At 39.3% G+C, this 14,238-nt stretch overlaps 1 protein-coding gene across 2 annotated transcripts in view; it reads left to right on the top strand.

The window, feature by feature from the left end:
* Positions 1–14,238, top strand: part of SLC5A1 (solute carrier family 5 member 1) — a 77,851-nt gene that overhangs the window by 53,533 nt on the left and 10,080 nt on the right. For both annotated transcript variants that reach the window (XM_007975552.3, XM_073006784.1), the window contains 3 exons: positions 3,154–3,304; positions 10,295–10,463; positions 13,135–13,350. In XM_007975552.3, the coding sequence (XP_007973743.1) occupies positions 3,154–3,304; positions 10,295–10,463; positions 13,135–13,350 (536 nt within the window). The remainder of the gene's footprint in view (positions 1–3,153; positions 3,305–10,294; positions 10,464–13,134; positions 13,351–14,238) is intronic.

Genomic DNA, 14,238 nt, shown 5'->3' with positions numbered 1-14,238 from the left:
TTTTTTTTTTTTTTTGAGATGGAGTCTTTCTCTTATCACCCATGCTGGAGTGCAATGGCGTGATCTCGGCTCACTACAACCTCCGCCTCCCGGGTTCAAGCAATTCTCCTGCCTTAGCCTCTGGAGTAGCTGGGATTACAGGCACCTGCCACCACGCCCAGCTAATTTTTTTGTATTTTTAGTAGAGAAGGGGTTTCACCATGTTGGCCAGGCTGGTCTCAAACTCCTGACCTCAGGTGATCTACTTGCCTCGGCCTCCCAAAGTGCTCGGATTTACAGGTATGAGTCACCATGCCCAGCCTACTGTATTCCTTAATAACCTCCCTATGCTAGACTAAATAGATATTTTCCATTTCTCACCTTACTGGACCCCTCAGTGGCATTCAGCATTATCGATCACTCATCCTTCTTGAGCTGTTCTTTTCTCTTGAATTCCATCATACTGTATTCCCCTGTTTGTCTTTTTAAATTTTCCCTATCCTCTCTGGCTGCTCCTTTTCATTCCATTTGCAGATTGAGCCTCCTCCACTCAGCAAGTAGGTGATCCTCCCACCAATCCACATCAACTTGTGTCTATTTTGTCTCCTAATATACATCTCTCTATTTTTTCTTCTGTAACCCTAGTCTGGCAGACCATTATCTTTTGCCTGGACCACTGTAAAATTATGTTCAGCAAATATTTGTTAAGTAAATAAATGAATGGAGTCTGATAAGAGTGTCATACAGAGTGGAAAGTTCTATCCCAGCTTACCAATTTCAATGCAAAGTAACCCTGAACAAATGGCCGAGCTAGGGCTGAAAGCCCTTCCTACTAACTCCTTGAAATGGACCTTTATCAACTGAAAAATGAGATAATTGGACTTGATGATCTTTATAACTTCTGTATCTCTGATAGTTTGTGATCTACACTACACAAACTCAGAAAGAGCCATTTAAAAAAACCTCCAAACAAATGACAAAATAATTAGAATAGGCAGCATTTATACTTCATCTTGCAAGGCTGCAAGTGAGACCATAAATTATTAAAAGATGTAAAACCTAGAGGAATGACAGAATCATGTTCCAAAAAGATCTCAAGAGGCACGAATGCTGACTCAGATCTAACAAGCTGAAGTTTAACAGAGGTGTAAGTGAAGTTCTAAACATGTGAGTCTCCTAAATGCAGTTAGATATGAATATAGAGAAGAGAGAGTTGAAGGGAACATGAGTTGTCTTTGAATATGTGAAAGATGGCAAAATGGATAAGGGGTAAGACCTGTTCTGTTGGGTACCATGAGGACTACATTTGATGCTACAGAGAGGTAGATTTCAGCCTACTCAGAACTGTCTGAGGGCAGGTTCCCTGTAGGGTAGGAGATTTCCTGTTGCTGTAGAGTTGGGCAGCAGAAGTGTTGTGGAAGGGATTCATGTATCAGATGGATGATAGGTCTAGGTGATCCTAAGGTTACTTTTACTCCTGAGACTGTAAAACTCTTGTTAGTGGGTCCTCAGCTTGGCCTGGCCTTCTAGCCCCAGCAGGTGCCCCCCTTGCACGCCTTGGTATGGGAAGAATAGTAGAGATTATAGCCAACCAGGCTTGCCATAATTGGGAAAACTTTAATAACAAGAGTTCCGTATTCTGATTTGGGAAGGTATCCCTGTTTAACACGTCAGAAATGAGGCCTAGAGCTTGATGTAACTTGCTTAGGATCAGAGTTAGAAATACAGCCTTGTCTTAAAAAACAAAACAAAACAAAAACACTTAATTGAGCTTAAATTCACCTACCCTACAATTCCCTCATTTAAAATGTACAATTCAGTGGCTTTTTAAGTATATTCACAGAGTTGTGCAAGCATTGCTGAAATAAATTTTAGAAAATTTTTGTCACGCCGTAAAGAAATCCTATACCTGCTAATGGAATGAGCAGTCTCTCCCTATTTCACCCCAACCTCCCAGTCCTTGGCAACTACTAATACACTTTCTGTATTCCTAGATTTGCCTATTCTGGATATTTCATATAAATAGAATAATATAATATGTGTTTTTTTGTGACTTGCTTCTTTTATTTAACATAATGTTGGCAAAGTTCATCTGTGTCATAGCATGTATTTTTATGTTATTCCTTTTTATTGATGAATACTATTCCATCACGTTTACCCATTTGTCAACTGTTCATGTATTTTGTTTATCCACTTATCATTTGGTGGACATCTGTGTTGCTCCTCCTTTTTGGGTATTATAAGTAATAATATTACAAACATTAATGTATGAGTTTGTAAGTGGACATATGTTTTCATTTCTCTTGGGTAGAGAGAAATGAAATTCCATCTAGGAATGGAATTGGTGGGTAATATGGTAGCTGAATGCTTAACCATTTGAAGAACTGACTGACCCAGACTATTTTCTGCCGTGGCTGTACCATTTTACATTCCTGCCAGCAATATATGAAGGTCCCCATTTCTCCACATCTCCACTCACACTTGTTATTTCTGTTTTATAAAATTTATTATTATAGGTATCCTAGTGGGTACAAAGTATTAACCCACTATGGCTTTGATTTGAATTCCCCTGATGTTAAGCATATTTTCATGTCATTATTGGCTATTTGTATAGCTTTGGAGACGTGTGTATTCAGATCCTTTGGCATTTTAAATTGGGTTATTTGTCATTTTATTATTGAATTTTATATGTTCTATATACTAGACTCTTATCAGATATATGATTTGCACGTCTTTTCTCCCAATCTGTGGATGTCTTACTTTCTTGAGAGCCTGATCTTTTGAATCATAGTTTAAATCTCTGTTATATCATAAATATTTCCGGTGAGAGACCTTATAACAATCCCCTCAGATGGAAACACACATACACTCACTCTCACACACACACACCCCATTACCTTCACCATCACCACCATCATCATCATCGTCCAGTTGCAAAGTATTTACCTCAAGTATGTTGTGTCTCCGGCTCTCTGTGGCTGCTGTGGGCTTATAATGGGCTAATAAATTTAAAGCCATAGACCACTTTTTAAAGCTTCTAGTCTTTTTGGGGAGATAAATTGGATAACATGGCATGGTTTCAGAAGGCAAGCAAACCTTGAGTCCTCATATATTTTCCAAGTACGAAAGAGCTGAAGGTGCTGTATGTGCCACTCAAAACTCTTTCTCTTCCAGGACTGCGAGGCCTGATGCTGTCAGTCATGCTGGCCTCCCTCATGAGCTCCCTGACCTCCATCTTCAACAGCGCCAGCACCCTCTTCACCATGGACATCTACACCAAGGTCCGCAAGAGAGCATCTGAGAAAGAGCTCATGATTGCCGGAAGGTAAATGCGGCTTCCCTCATGCCACAAAAGCTTGAATGATTGGAGAGGTTCCATCTGTGTTACACCTCAAGCTAGGGAACGTTGGCAGATACCTGGGTAGAATGGGAATAATTTCTGTGGCTGGTTATATTTGCCGTTTGGTGGCATTTAACTTTATTTATTCTTTTATTCTTTTTAAATTTTTTATTTCCATTCATGTTTGGGAAACAGCTGGTATTTGGTTACATGAGTAATAAGTTCTTCAGTGGTGATTTGTGAGATTTTGGTGCACCCATCACTCGAGCATTATACACTGAACCCAATTTGTAATCTTTTATCCCTCACCCCCTTCCCACCTTTTTCCTGAGTCCCCAAAGTCCATTATATCATTCTTATGCCTTTGCAACCTCATAGCTTAGCTCCCACTTATAAGTGAGAACATATGATGCTTGGTTTTCCATTCCTGAGTTGCCTCACTTAGCATAAGTCTTCAGTTTCATCCAGGTTGCTGCAAATGCCATTAATTCGTTCCTTTTTATGGCTGAGTAGTATTCCATCATATGTATATATACACCATAATTTCTTTATCCACTTGTTGATTGATGGGCATTTGGGCTGGTTCCATATTTTTGCAATTGTGAATTGTGCTGCTATAAACATGCATGTGCAAGCATCTTTTGTCTATAATACCTTCTTTTCCTCTGGGTAGATACCCAGTAGTGGGATTGCTGGATCAAATGGTAGTTCTACTTTCAGTTCTTTAAGGAATGTCCGTACTGTTTTCCATAGTGGTTGTATTAGTTTACATTCTCACCAACAGTGTAAAAGTGGTCTTTTCACCACATCCACACCAACATCTATTATTTTTTGATTTTTAAATTACAGTCATTCTTGAAGGAGTAAGGTGATTATTTTTTCCTTACTAATTTGTTTGAATTCTTTTGTAGATTCTAGATATTAGTCCTCTATTGGAAGTATAGATTGTGAAGATTTTCTTCCACTCTGTGGCTTGTCTGTTTACTTTGCTGACTGTTCCTTTTGCTGTGCAGAAGCTCTTTAGTTAAGTCCCACCTATTTATCTTTGTTTTTGTTGCATTGGGTTCTTGGTCATGGAGTCTTTGCCTAAACCAATGCCTACGAGGGTTTTTTCTGACGTTATCTTCTAGAATTTTTATAGTTTCAGGTCTTAGATTTAAGTCCTTGAATTATCTCGAGTTGATTTCTGTATAAGGTGAGAGATGAATATACAGTTTTATTCTCCTGCATGTGGCTTGCCAATTATCCCAGCACTATTTGTTGAATAGGGTGTCCTTTGCCCACTTTATATTTTTGTTCGGTTTGTCAAAGATTAGTTGGCTCTAAGTATTTGGGTTTATTTCTGGGTTCTGTATTCTGTTTCATTGGTCTCTGTGCCTATTTTTATATCAGTACCATGCTGTTTTGGTGGCTCTGGCCTTATAGTATAGTTTGAAGTCAGGTGATGTGATGCCTCCAGATTTGTTCTTTTTGCTTAGTTTTGCTTTCGCTATGAGGGCTCTTTTTTGGTCCCATAAGAATGTATTGTTTTTTCTAGTTCTGTGAAGAATGATGGTGGTATTTTGATGCGAATTACATTGAATTTGTAGACTGCTTTTGGCAGTATGGTCATTTTCACAGTATTGGTTCTACCCATCCATGAGCATGGGATGTGTTTCCATTTGTTTGTGTCACCTGTGATTTCTTTCAGCAGTGTTTTGTAGTTTTCCTTGTAGATGTCTTTCACCTCCTTGGTTAGGTATATTCGTAAGTCTTTTTTTCTTTTTCTTTCTTTCTTTCTTTCTTTTTTTTTTTTTTTGCAGCTATTGTAAAAGGGGTTGAGTTCTTGATTTGATTCTCGGCTTGGTCACTGTTGACGTATAGCAGAGCTACTGATTTGTGTACATTAATTTTGTGTCCTGAAACTTTGCTGAATTCATTTATCAGTTCTACAAGCATTTTGGAGGAGTCTTTAGGGTTTTCTAAGTATATGATTGTTCATCAGCAAACATTGACAGTTTGACTTCCCCTTTACTGATTTGGATACTGTTCATTTCTTTCTTTTGTCTGATTGCTCTGGCTAGGACTTCCAGTACTATGTTGAATACAAGTGGGTAAGAGTGGGTGTCCTTGTCTTATTCCAGTTCTCAGAGGGAATGTTTTCAACTTTTCCCTTTTTGGTATTATGTTGGCTGTGGGTCTATCATAGTTGGCTTTTATTACATTGAGGTATGTCACCTGTATGCTGATTTTGCTGAGGATTTTAATCATAAAGGGATGCTGGATTTTGTCAAATGCTTTTTCTGTGTGTTGAGACGATTATGTGATTTTTGTTTTCACTTCTGTTTATGTGATGTATCACATTTATTGACTTGCGTATGTTAAACCATCCCTGCATCCCTGGTATGAAACACGCTTGATCATGGTGGATTATCTTTTTGATATGTTGTGAGATTCAGTTAGCTAGTATTTTGTTAAGCATTTTTGCATCTATGTTCATCAGGAATATTGGTCTGTAGTTGTCTTTTTTTGTTATGTCCTTTCCTGGTTTTGGTATTAGGATGATACTGGCTTCATAGAATGATTTAGGGAGGATTCCCTCTTTCTCTATCTTGTGGAATGTTGTCAATAGGATTGGTACCAATTTTTCTTTGAATGTCTAGTAGAATTCAGCAGTGAATCTGTCTGGTTCTGGACTTTTTGTTGGTAATTTTTAAATTACCATTTCAACTTTGCTGCTTGCTAATGGTCTGTTCAGGGTATCTAATTCTTCCTGATTTAAGCTAGGAGGGTTGTATCTCTCCAGGAATTTATCCACCTCCTCTAGGTTGTCTGGTTTATGCACATAAAGGTATTCATAGTAGCCTTGAATTATGTTTTGTATTTCTGTGGTGTCAGTTGTAATATCTTCTGTTTCATTTCTAATTGCGCTTATTTGGATTTTCTCTCTTCTTTTCTTGGTTAATCTTGCTAATGGTCTATCAATTTTACTTATCTTTTCAAAGAACCAACTTTTTGTTTCATTTATCTTTTGTATTTTTTTGTTTGTTTGTTTCACTTTCTTTTAGTTCTGCCCTGATCTTGGTTATTTCCTTTCTTCTGCTGGGCTTGGGTTTGGTTTGTTCTTATTCCTCTAGTTCCTTGAGGTGTGACCTTAGATTGTCTATTGTGCTCTTTTAGACTTTTTGATGTAGGCATTTAGGGCTATGAACTTTCCTCTTAGCACCACCTTTGCTGTATCCCAGAGGTTTTGATAGGTTGTATCACTATTACCATTCAGTTAAAAAAATTCTAAAATTTCCATCTTGATTTCATTGTTGACCTAGTGATCATTCAGGAGCAGGTTACTTAATTTCCATGTATTTGCATGGTTTTGAAGATTCCCTTTGAAGTTGATTTCCAGTTTTATTCCACTGTGGTCTGAGAGAGTACTTGATATAATTTCAGTTTTCTTAAATTTGTTTAGACTTGTTTTGTGGCCTATCATATGGTCTACCTTGGAGAATGTTCCATGCACTGATGAATAGAATGTATATTCTGTGGTCGATGGCTAGAATGTTCTGTAAATATCTGTTAAGTCCATTTGTTCCAGGGTATAGTTTAAATCTATTGTTCCTTTGTTGACATTCTGTCTTGATGACCTGTCTCGTGCTGTCAGTGGAGTATTGAAGTCCTCTACTATTATTGTGTTGCTTTCTATCTTATTTCTTAGGCCTAGTAGTAATTGTTTTATACATTTGGGAGGTCCAGTGTTAGGTGGACATATTTAGGATTGTGACATTTTCCTGTTGGACAAGGCCTTTTATCATTATATAATGTTCCTCTCTTTTGTCTTTTAACTGTTGTTGCTTTAAAGTTTCTCTAACAAAGACAACAAAAGTTGTCTTTTTCCACCCTTTCACCTTAAGTTTATGTGAGTCCTTATGTGTTAGATAAGTTTCTTGAAGGCAGCAGATTCTTGCTTGATAAATTCTTAACCATTCTGCAATTCCATATCCTTTAACATTAGTATTGAGATGTGAAGTATTATTCCATTCATCATGCTATCTGTTGAAATACTTCTCCAGTGATCTGGACCTTCAGGTTCCCCAGTGAGGGTCTGTGTTTTGGGGCGATGATCCCCCTATCCCACGTTCACAGTTTGGGCTCTCACAGTATTTGGGCTGTCTCCCGGGTCCTGCAGGAATAATCTGCTTCCTTCAGAGGGTCTGTGGATCCTCTTGCGCTTTTCTGGTATATTCCTGCAGTAGTTCTTGGAGCAAAAGTTCATGTTGTGAGTCTCTGCATGATGCTCTGTCCATCTGAGTGGGAGCTACAATTTAGTCCTGCCTATCTGCCAGTTTTTCTAGATCTTCCAGTGGCAATTTAACTTTAAATTGGAGATCATTGAACAATGCCCCTCTGGAGTTGGGACATAAGAGACACTTAATTTACCCCTCAGGCTGTCATTTGGGTTGAGGCTCATCCTACCTAAATCCAAACTGTCCGGACAGTGGCAGAGACAGGACTGGAATCTGCAGCCACTGAGCCCTTGTCCAAAGCTCTTTATACTGCTACACACTGTCTTCCTCAGCCCCTCACACTGCAGCTCTCCACACTGGCTGTCTTTGAGGCCCACATGCCTCTGATTCCTCGACCCCTTGACGCAACATTTTACAGAACCATTGTGAAGGCTCAATTGTGCTTGTGAATATACTCTGTAGAGCCTAAAACACCAAGTGCTGTGCACATTTCTTGTTGTTAGATGGGCTAATAGATGCAATAGGGTCCTGAAAGCATTAAAGTATCAACACCTGGGTCAGGTGTGCTCATTATCATGATTATCCATGGAGCAAATGCTCTGGACAGAGGATCAACAGGACCCTTGCTTGTTCTTCTATGGGGCTAAGGCAGGTCAACCTCCTTAGGGCAGGTGGACCAAGTCCCTGGGATGTCAGCCAAGGGAAAGTTTGCCAGTGAGTGCAGGAGGGATATGGGCTGCTACCTCATAGGTCTCATTTTCAAGATTGGAATGAAGGAAGAAAAGCAAACATGGTGGGCCACTTTCAATTGACAAGATACCTGGTACCCAAAGGAGATCTGACTGTGCCAGAGGTTCTTTACTCTGAGTCATAGAAAGTAGCACTGTTACCTTGATTGATTTTTCCTTAGAAAGGCACTTACTGACTTTTCCAGTTATTTATGTGGATCAAATGCAAGATGCTAAAGAAAATATTTTGTTGCCTTGTGTAGGGATGAATCCCATGGCACTGAGACTATGTTGGGGCTCACATTTTTGTGTATCCTATAACTACTGCCCTGGGGCTTGTCCCAGTCCTGGATGAGCTCACAGTGATGTGAAACTATTCCAAACTCTGCTGTGGGGACTGTAAGATCACCCAGGGGCTCAGATAAGGGAGTGATGAGTGTGGCATGCGTGGTTAGGAAAGGCTCCTGGGGAAGGGAGAACCTGAGCTGAGTCCATAATAGTCGGTGGGATATGGAAAAGGGGGAGAGTTGAAAGGCATTTCAGAGGGAGAAATGTGTGAGTGAAAGCACTGCCTTGTGGAGGTCAGTTTAAGTTGCAGGTAAGTGAGAGAGGGAATCACAGTCATCTTTCTCATTCCATCAAGAGCACAAGTAAGAAGAGCTTGCAAGGACATCTCTGATCTTTTCAGGACTTGAAGTGAAACTCAGCAGGAGGAGAGGTGGAAATACCTGGTAGCGTTTCTTCCTATCTAGACCATTCCTTTATAAAATCATCTTGCCTAGTGTTTTTATTAATAACTTCTTTATTATGAAGAAGAAGACAAAAGGGAAGGAGAAGGAGGAGAAGAATAAGATAATAATAATAGTTTTTACTATTTATTGAGTGCCTGCTATTTGCAAGGTTTTACTCTCACTTAGTTAACTATCACTTAGATTAGTTTTGCTATCACTAATTCTTTTTTTATCGGAATTTAAAACTTCTGTTTATCAAAGACACTATTAATCAAATGAAAAGGGAGAAAATGTTTGTTAAACATATATTTAACATATATCTATTCTGGATTTATATCCAGAATACATAAGCAGGTCAATAATAAAATAACCAAATTAAGAAACAGCCAAAAGACTAACAAAGCACATTAAAAAGTATTCAGTGCCATCACTAGGCATCAGGGAAATGGAGATCAAAACCATACACACTAGAGTGACTAAAATTTAAAAGATTGATATCAAATGTTGGTGAGGGTGTGAGTCAAACATAATTCTTATACATAGCTGCTAGCAATGCAAAACAGTACTGGCACTTTGAAAAATAGTCAGGCAGTTTCTCATAAAGTTGGATGTCCATCTACCCTATAATCCAGCAGTATCTGTCCTTGATATTTACACAAAAGAATGAAAAAATATGTTTGTAAAAACACATGAATATTCTTGCTTAAGTGTACTGCTGTAGATCTTAGTTTGTACTGTACACATGATCATATATGGCCTTGTATTGAGGTCATTGGTGTGTATGTCTTGTGACTCCCACAGAATATTCAGTGCATGTGTGTTTGTATCACTACTACTGTCACTAATTCTTATTCCCACCTTGCAAGGTCAGTCCTATTCCCAGTTTACAGATGAAGAACTTGAGACTCAGAGAGGTTAAGAAATGTCTCCTATGTCACACAGAAATAATAAGAATTTGAATCTAGGACTATCAGGCTCCAAAATTCATACCTTGTTCCCATACTCTTGCCTCTCAAAATGAGATTGTCTTATGGTGGTGAGTGGGCCTAGCCTACTATTGAAAATCAAGTGTGTTTCATTAATTCATAGGTATGAATGATTTTCCTATAGGCAAAAAAAGCTTCAAGCATACATTTTCTAATTATTTTTTTCTTGCTGTGGTCATATTTGCTGCTGGTAGTGGTGGTGGTGTTGGTGGCAGTGTGTGTATGTATGTATGTATACATATAATACATGGCAATATCTACTCTTGTAGAGCTACTTATTGACACTTTGTTGTGGGGGCTTTAATTTCAGGTTGTTTATCCTGGTGCTGATTGGCATCAGCATCGCCTGGGTGCCCATTGTGCAGTCAGCACAAAGTGGGCAACTCTTCGATTACATCCAGTCCATCACCAGTTACTTGGGACCACCCATTGCAGCTGTCTTCGTGCTTGCTATTTTCTGGAAGAGAGTCAATGAGCCAGTAGGTATCATCTGGGCATGTCCAGAAAAGTCATGCTGGCAAAGAAGTTTCCATGTGGGTTTGCATATTCTCTGTGGGAGGGAGTCTATCTCCCAGAGATCTTGAACAGACACAGATGTGCTACTGAGGGTTTATAGGGAAAGCCTCCAGGGATCATGGGGCTCTCTGTTGGAGTGAGCTCCTCGGGAGTTGGTATGGGGGTCCACATTCTCTCTGTCTCCTCTGTCCAAGATTAGATTTTCTTAATTTTTTTTTTAATAGAGGTGAGGACTCACTGTGTTGCCCAGGCTGGTCTTGAACTCCTGAGCTCAAGTGATCCTCCCACCTCGGCCTCCCAAAATACTAGGATTACAAGCCAAGATTAGATTTTCTCTCTGATCTTGGTGATTTTGACCTGACTGCATGGCACTCCCTAGGAATTCTGTAGCCCCTAGGTGAGCGAGAGAAAGTCCTAGCACAGCGTACCTCCAGCACTCTACTGTGAACTTGGCTTTCCAGCCAGCACCTCTCAGGGCTCAGTGAAGACAAAGTCCTGGCGCACAAGCAGTTTATACATACAACAAAGTGCGTAACAAGTAAGGGATACAATACAGCACATAATATGAGCAGGAAGGGATTTAGGGAAGACTTTACCAGCAGGGGCTGAAACTGTCAGGGAAGGCTCCTTGGAGCAGTGGGAGCTGGAAGAATTTGAAGTTGGAGAGGGAAGACATAACATTCAAGTCAGAGAATAGTACTGTCCAGACCTTTCAGACAGAAGTAGGGTAGGAGTGAGGGTGAAGGACTTGTATGGAATCTTGCCTGGCTCAAGGGGAGTTTGTGAATGTGAAAGATGAAAGTGTGGCTGGAAAGGTAGGTCAGGGTTTCATTAACAGTGACCCCTTTGGTGGAATCTTTAGGTTTTTATAAATATGAGATCATATAATATGTAAATGAGGCCAATTTGACTTCTTTTCCAATTTGGATGCTCTTTTTCTCTTGCCTACTTGTTCTGTCTAGGACTTGCAGTACTATATTGAATAAAAGTGGTGAAAGGGTATCATTTTTTTTTCCAGATCTTAGAGGAAAGGCTTTCAATTTTTCCCTGTTCAGTATGATGTTAGCTGAGAGTCTCTCATATATAGCTTATAATCTTTATTGTTTTTGAGGTTTGTTACTTCTGTACCTAATTTGTTGAGTTTTTATTATGAAAAAATTTTGAATTTTTAAACATTTATTTCATGGCAGATTTATTGATTTTTTTTGAGACAGGAATCTCACTATGTTGCCAAGGCTACTCTCAAACTCCTGAGCTCAAGTGATTCTTCTGCCTCAGCCTCCAAAGTAGCTAGGACTACAGGTATACCCCATGCCCAGCTAAGAAATAATTTTTTTTAGTGAAATAGCATATGGGGGATGAATAGGGAACATATTTTTTCTTTTTCCTTATTTATTTCTTCATCTAGAAGTCACTTCCAGATGCCAGCATAGGGTGAGGCACTAGCAACACAAAGTGAACGAAACCTGCTTCCTTCCCTGGGCAACCCCCCAGTTCACACTGGGAGACAGAGAACTATTGTGATTCCATGGCAGTGGGGTTGGTGCTGGCCTGGATCTGTGTCCACAGTGCTGTGGCCACAGGGTGCACAGGGTCCACCCACCCTGTGTAGCTTTTTCTATTTAAGCTAGAACGAGGTTACCAGAAAGAGAAGAACCCATATTCTCCCAGACAGAATGAGCTGTACAAAGACCTGGAGACAAAAGCACATGTCATGCCATGTGTGGAGGATAGCTGATAATTTCATACGCTTGGAATAGAAAGTGTAGGGATACCAATGGCTAGCAAAGGGGCTGACCAGCACCTGATAAAACTGTGAAAGCTCTTTTGGGCCACCCTTCTAAGAGCACATTCTACTTTGTCACTGGCCTGCCAGAGTCAAACCTAGTCCTTTAGGTGAGGACTTACCTAACGGAAATATAGAAAGCAAAAAAAGGAAAGAGGGAAGGAAGGAAAGAGTGAAAAAAAAAAAACCCTGAAAAATCATACCCTCATGTTTCTGGTTTCTTAAAGTCTTCCATATTCTAATATACAAACCCAAAATTTAATGTAAAAACACCGTATAATTTTATGTTCTCAAACTAAAAATAGTTCATAAAATAAACTATAAAGAGGGCTAAAAAAGTAAGTGTTATTTATATTTTGATGTAAGTTTCTTTCTCCTTCATCTTCCAAAGACCCAATTTCTTTTCCCACATCTTTGTGAAACACAAATTACCTCACAAGTAATTACTTTTCATCTGAGTATGCCTAAATCTGGAGATTGGTGTTGATAGTAGCTGCAGGTAGAGAGGCTCAAATTATTTTTCAAATTAAAGGGAATTTTTGGAATCAAGCTTGTAGGTTGACATTCTATTCCAGTTATTAGACACTTTACCCCATTATGTTATGGCTCCTTGTTTAATGATCGAGGTGAAATCATGTTGCTGAAACATGATAGACAGACACACTGAAGGTCTTGCATAGCACTCCTAGCCATATTCTGAACTTCAGTGTTCTGGGTTCAGACAGCCTGGAGCTACCACTTCTCCTACCTCTGTTCCTTTGCCTCTGCCTATGCCTCCCTGAAGAATGTTAGAAAGGCTATCTGTGTTTTGTGTTCAGCATGAGTTAACCCACGGTTTTCTTTCACAGGGAGCCTTCTGGGGACTGATACTAGGATTTCTGATTGGGATTTCACGTATGATTACTGAGTTTGCTTATGGAACTGGGAGCTGCATGGAGCCCAGCAACTGTCCCACGATTATCTGTGGGGTGCACTACTTGTACTTTGCCATTATCCTCTTCGCCATTTCTGTCATCACCATCGTGGTCGTCTCCCTCCTCACCAAACCCATTCCGGATGTGCATGTGAGTATCCATTTAGGGGATCTGTCCTTGTTTCATGTTCATACTGCAATGTTCTTCAATTTTTAAAAGTCTTTTCATTATTATGGGTATATAATAGTTGGATATAATTATGGGGTACATGTAATGTTTTGATACAGATACCCAGATTTCATCAAATCTGGGTAATTGGGGTGTCCATTGCCTCAAGCATTTATCATTTCTTTGTGTTAGGAACATTCCAATCCCACTCTTAGTTATTTTAAAATGTAGAATATGGTGGCTTATGCCTGTAATCCCAGCACTTTGGGAGGCCAAGGTGGGAGGATCACTTGAGTCCAGCAGTTTGGGACCACCCTGACAACATAGTGAGACTCTGCCTTTAAATTGTATGCATATAATAAATTAAGTATAGCTACCCTATTGTGCTACCAACTACTAGATCTTCATTCATTCTAACAATTTCTGCACCCATTAACCATCTCCATTCTGTCCTCCATCCACTGCTACCCTTCCTGGTCTCTGGTAACCATCAATCTACTCTCTATCTCCATGAGTTCGGTTTTTAAAACTTTTAGCTCCCATATATGAGTGAGAACATGAGAAATTTGCCTTTCTATGCCTGGCTTATTTTACTTAACATAATGGCCTCCAGTTCCATCCATATTGTTGCAAATACAGGATCTCATTCTTTTTATGGTGCAATAAAACTCTATTGTATATTTGTACAACATTTTCTTTATCCATTAATTTGTCAATGGACACTTAGATTGATTCCATATCTTGGCTATTGTGAATAGTGCTGTAGTAAATATAGGAGTACAAGTATCTCTTTGATATACTGGTTTACTTTCTTTTGGATATATATCCAGTAGTAGAATTGCTGGATCATATGGTGGCTCTATTTTTAGT

Source organism: Chlorocebus sabaeus, chromosome 19, assembly GCF_047675955.1.
Source record: "Chlorocebus sabaeus isolate Y175 chromosome 19, mChlSab1.0.hap1, whole genome shotgun sequence".
NCBI lineage: Eukaryota > Metazoa > Chordata > Mammalia > Primates > Cercopithecidae > Chlorocebus > Chlorocebus sabaeus.
The sequence above is the reverse complement of the archived record's forward strand: the minus strand, read 5'-3'. Positions and strand labels throughout refer to the sequence as shown.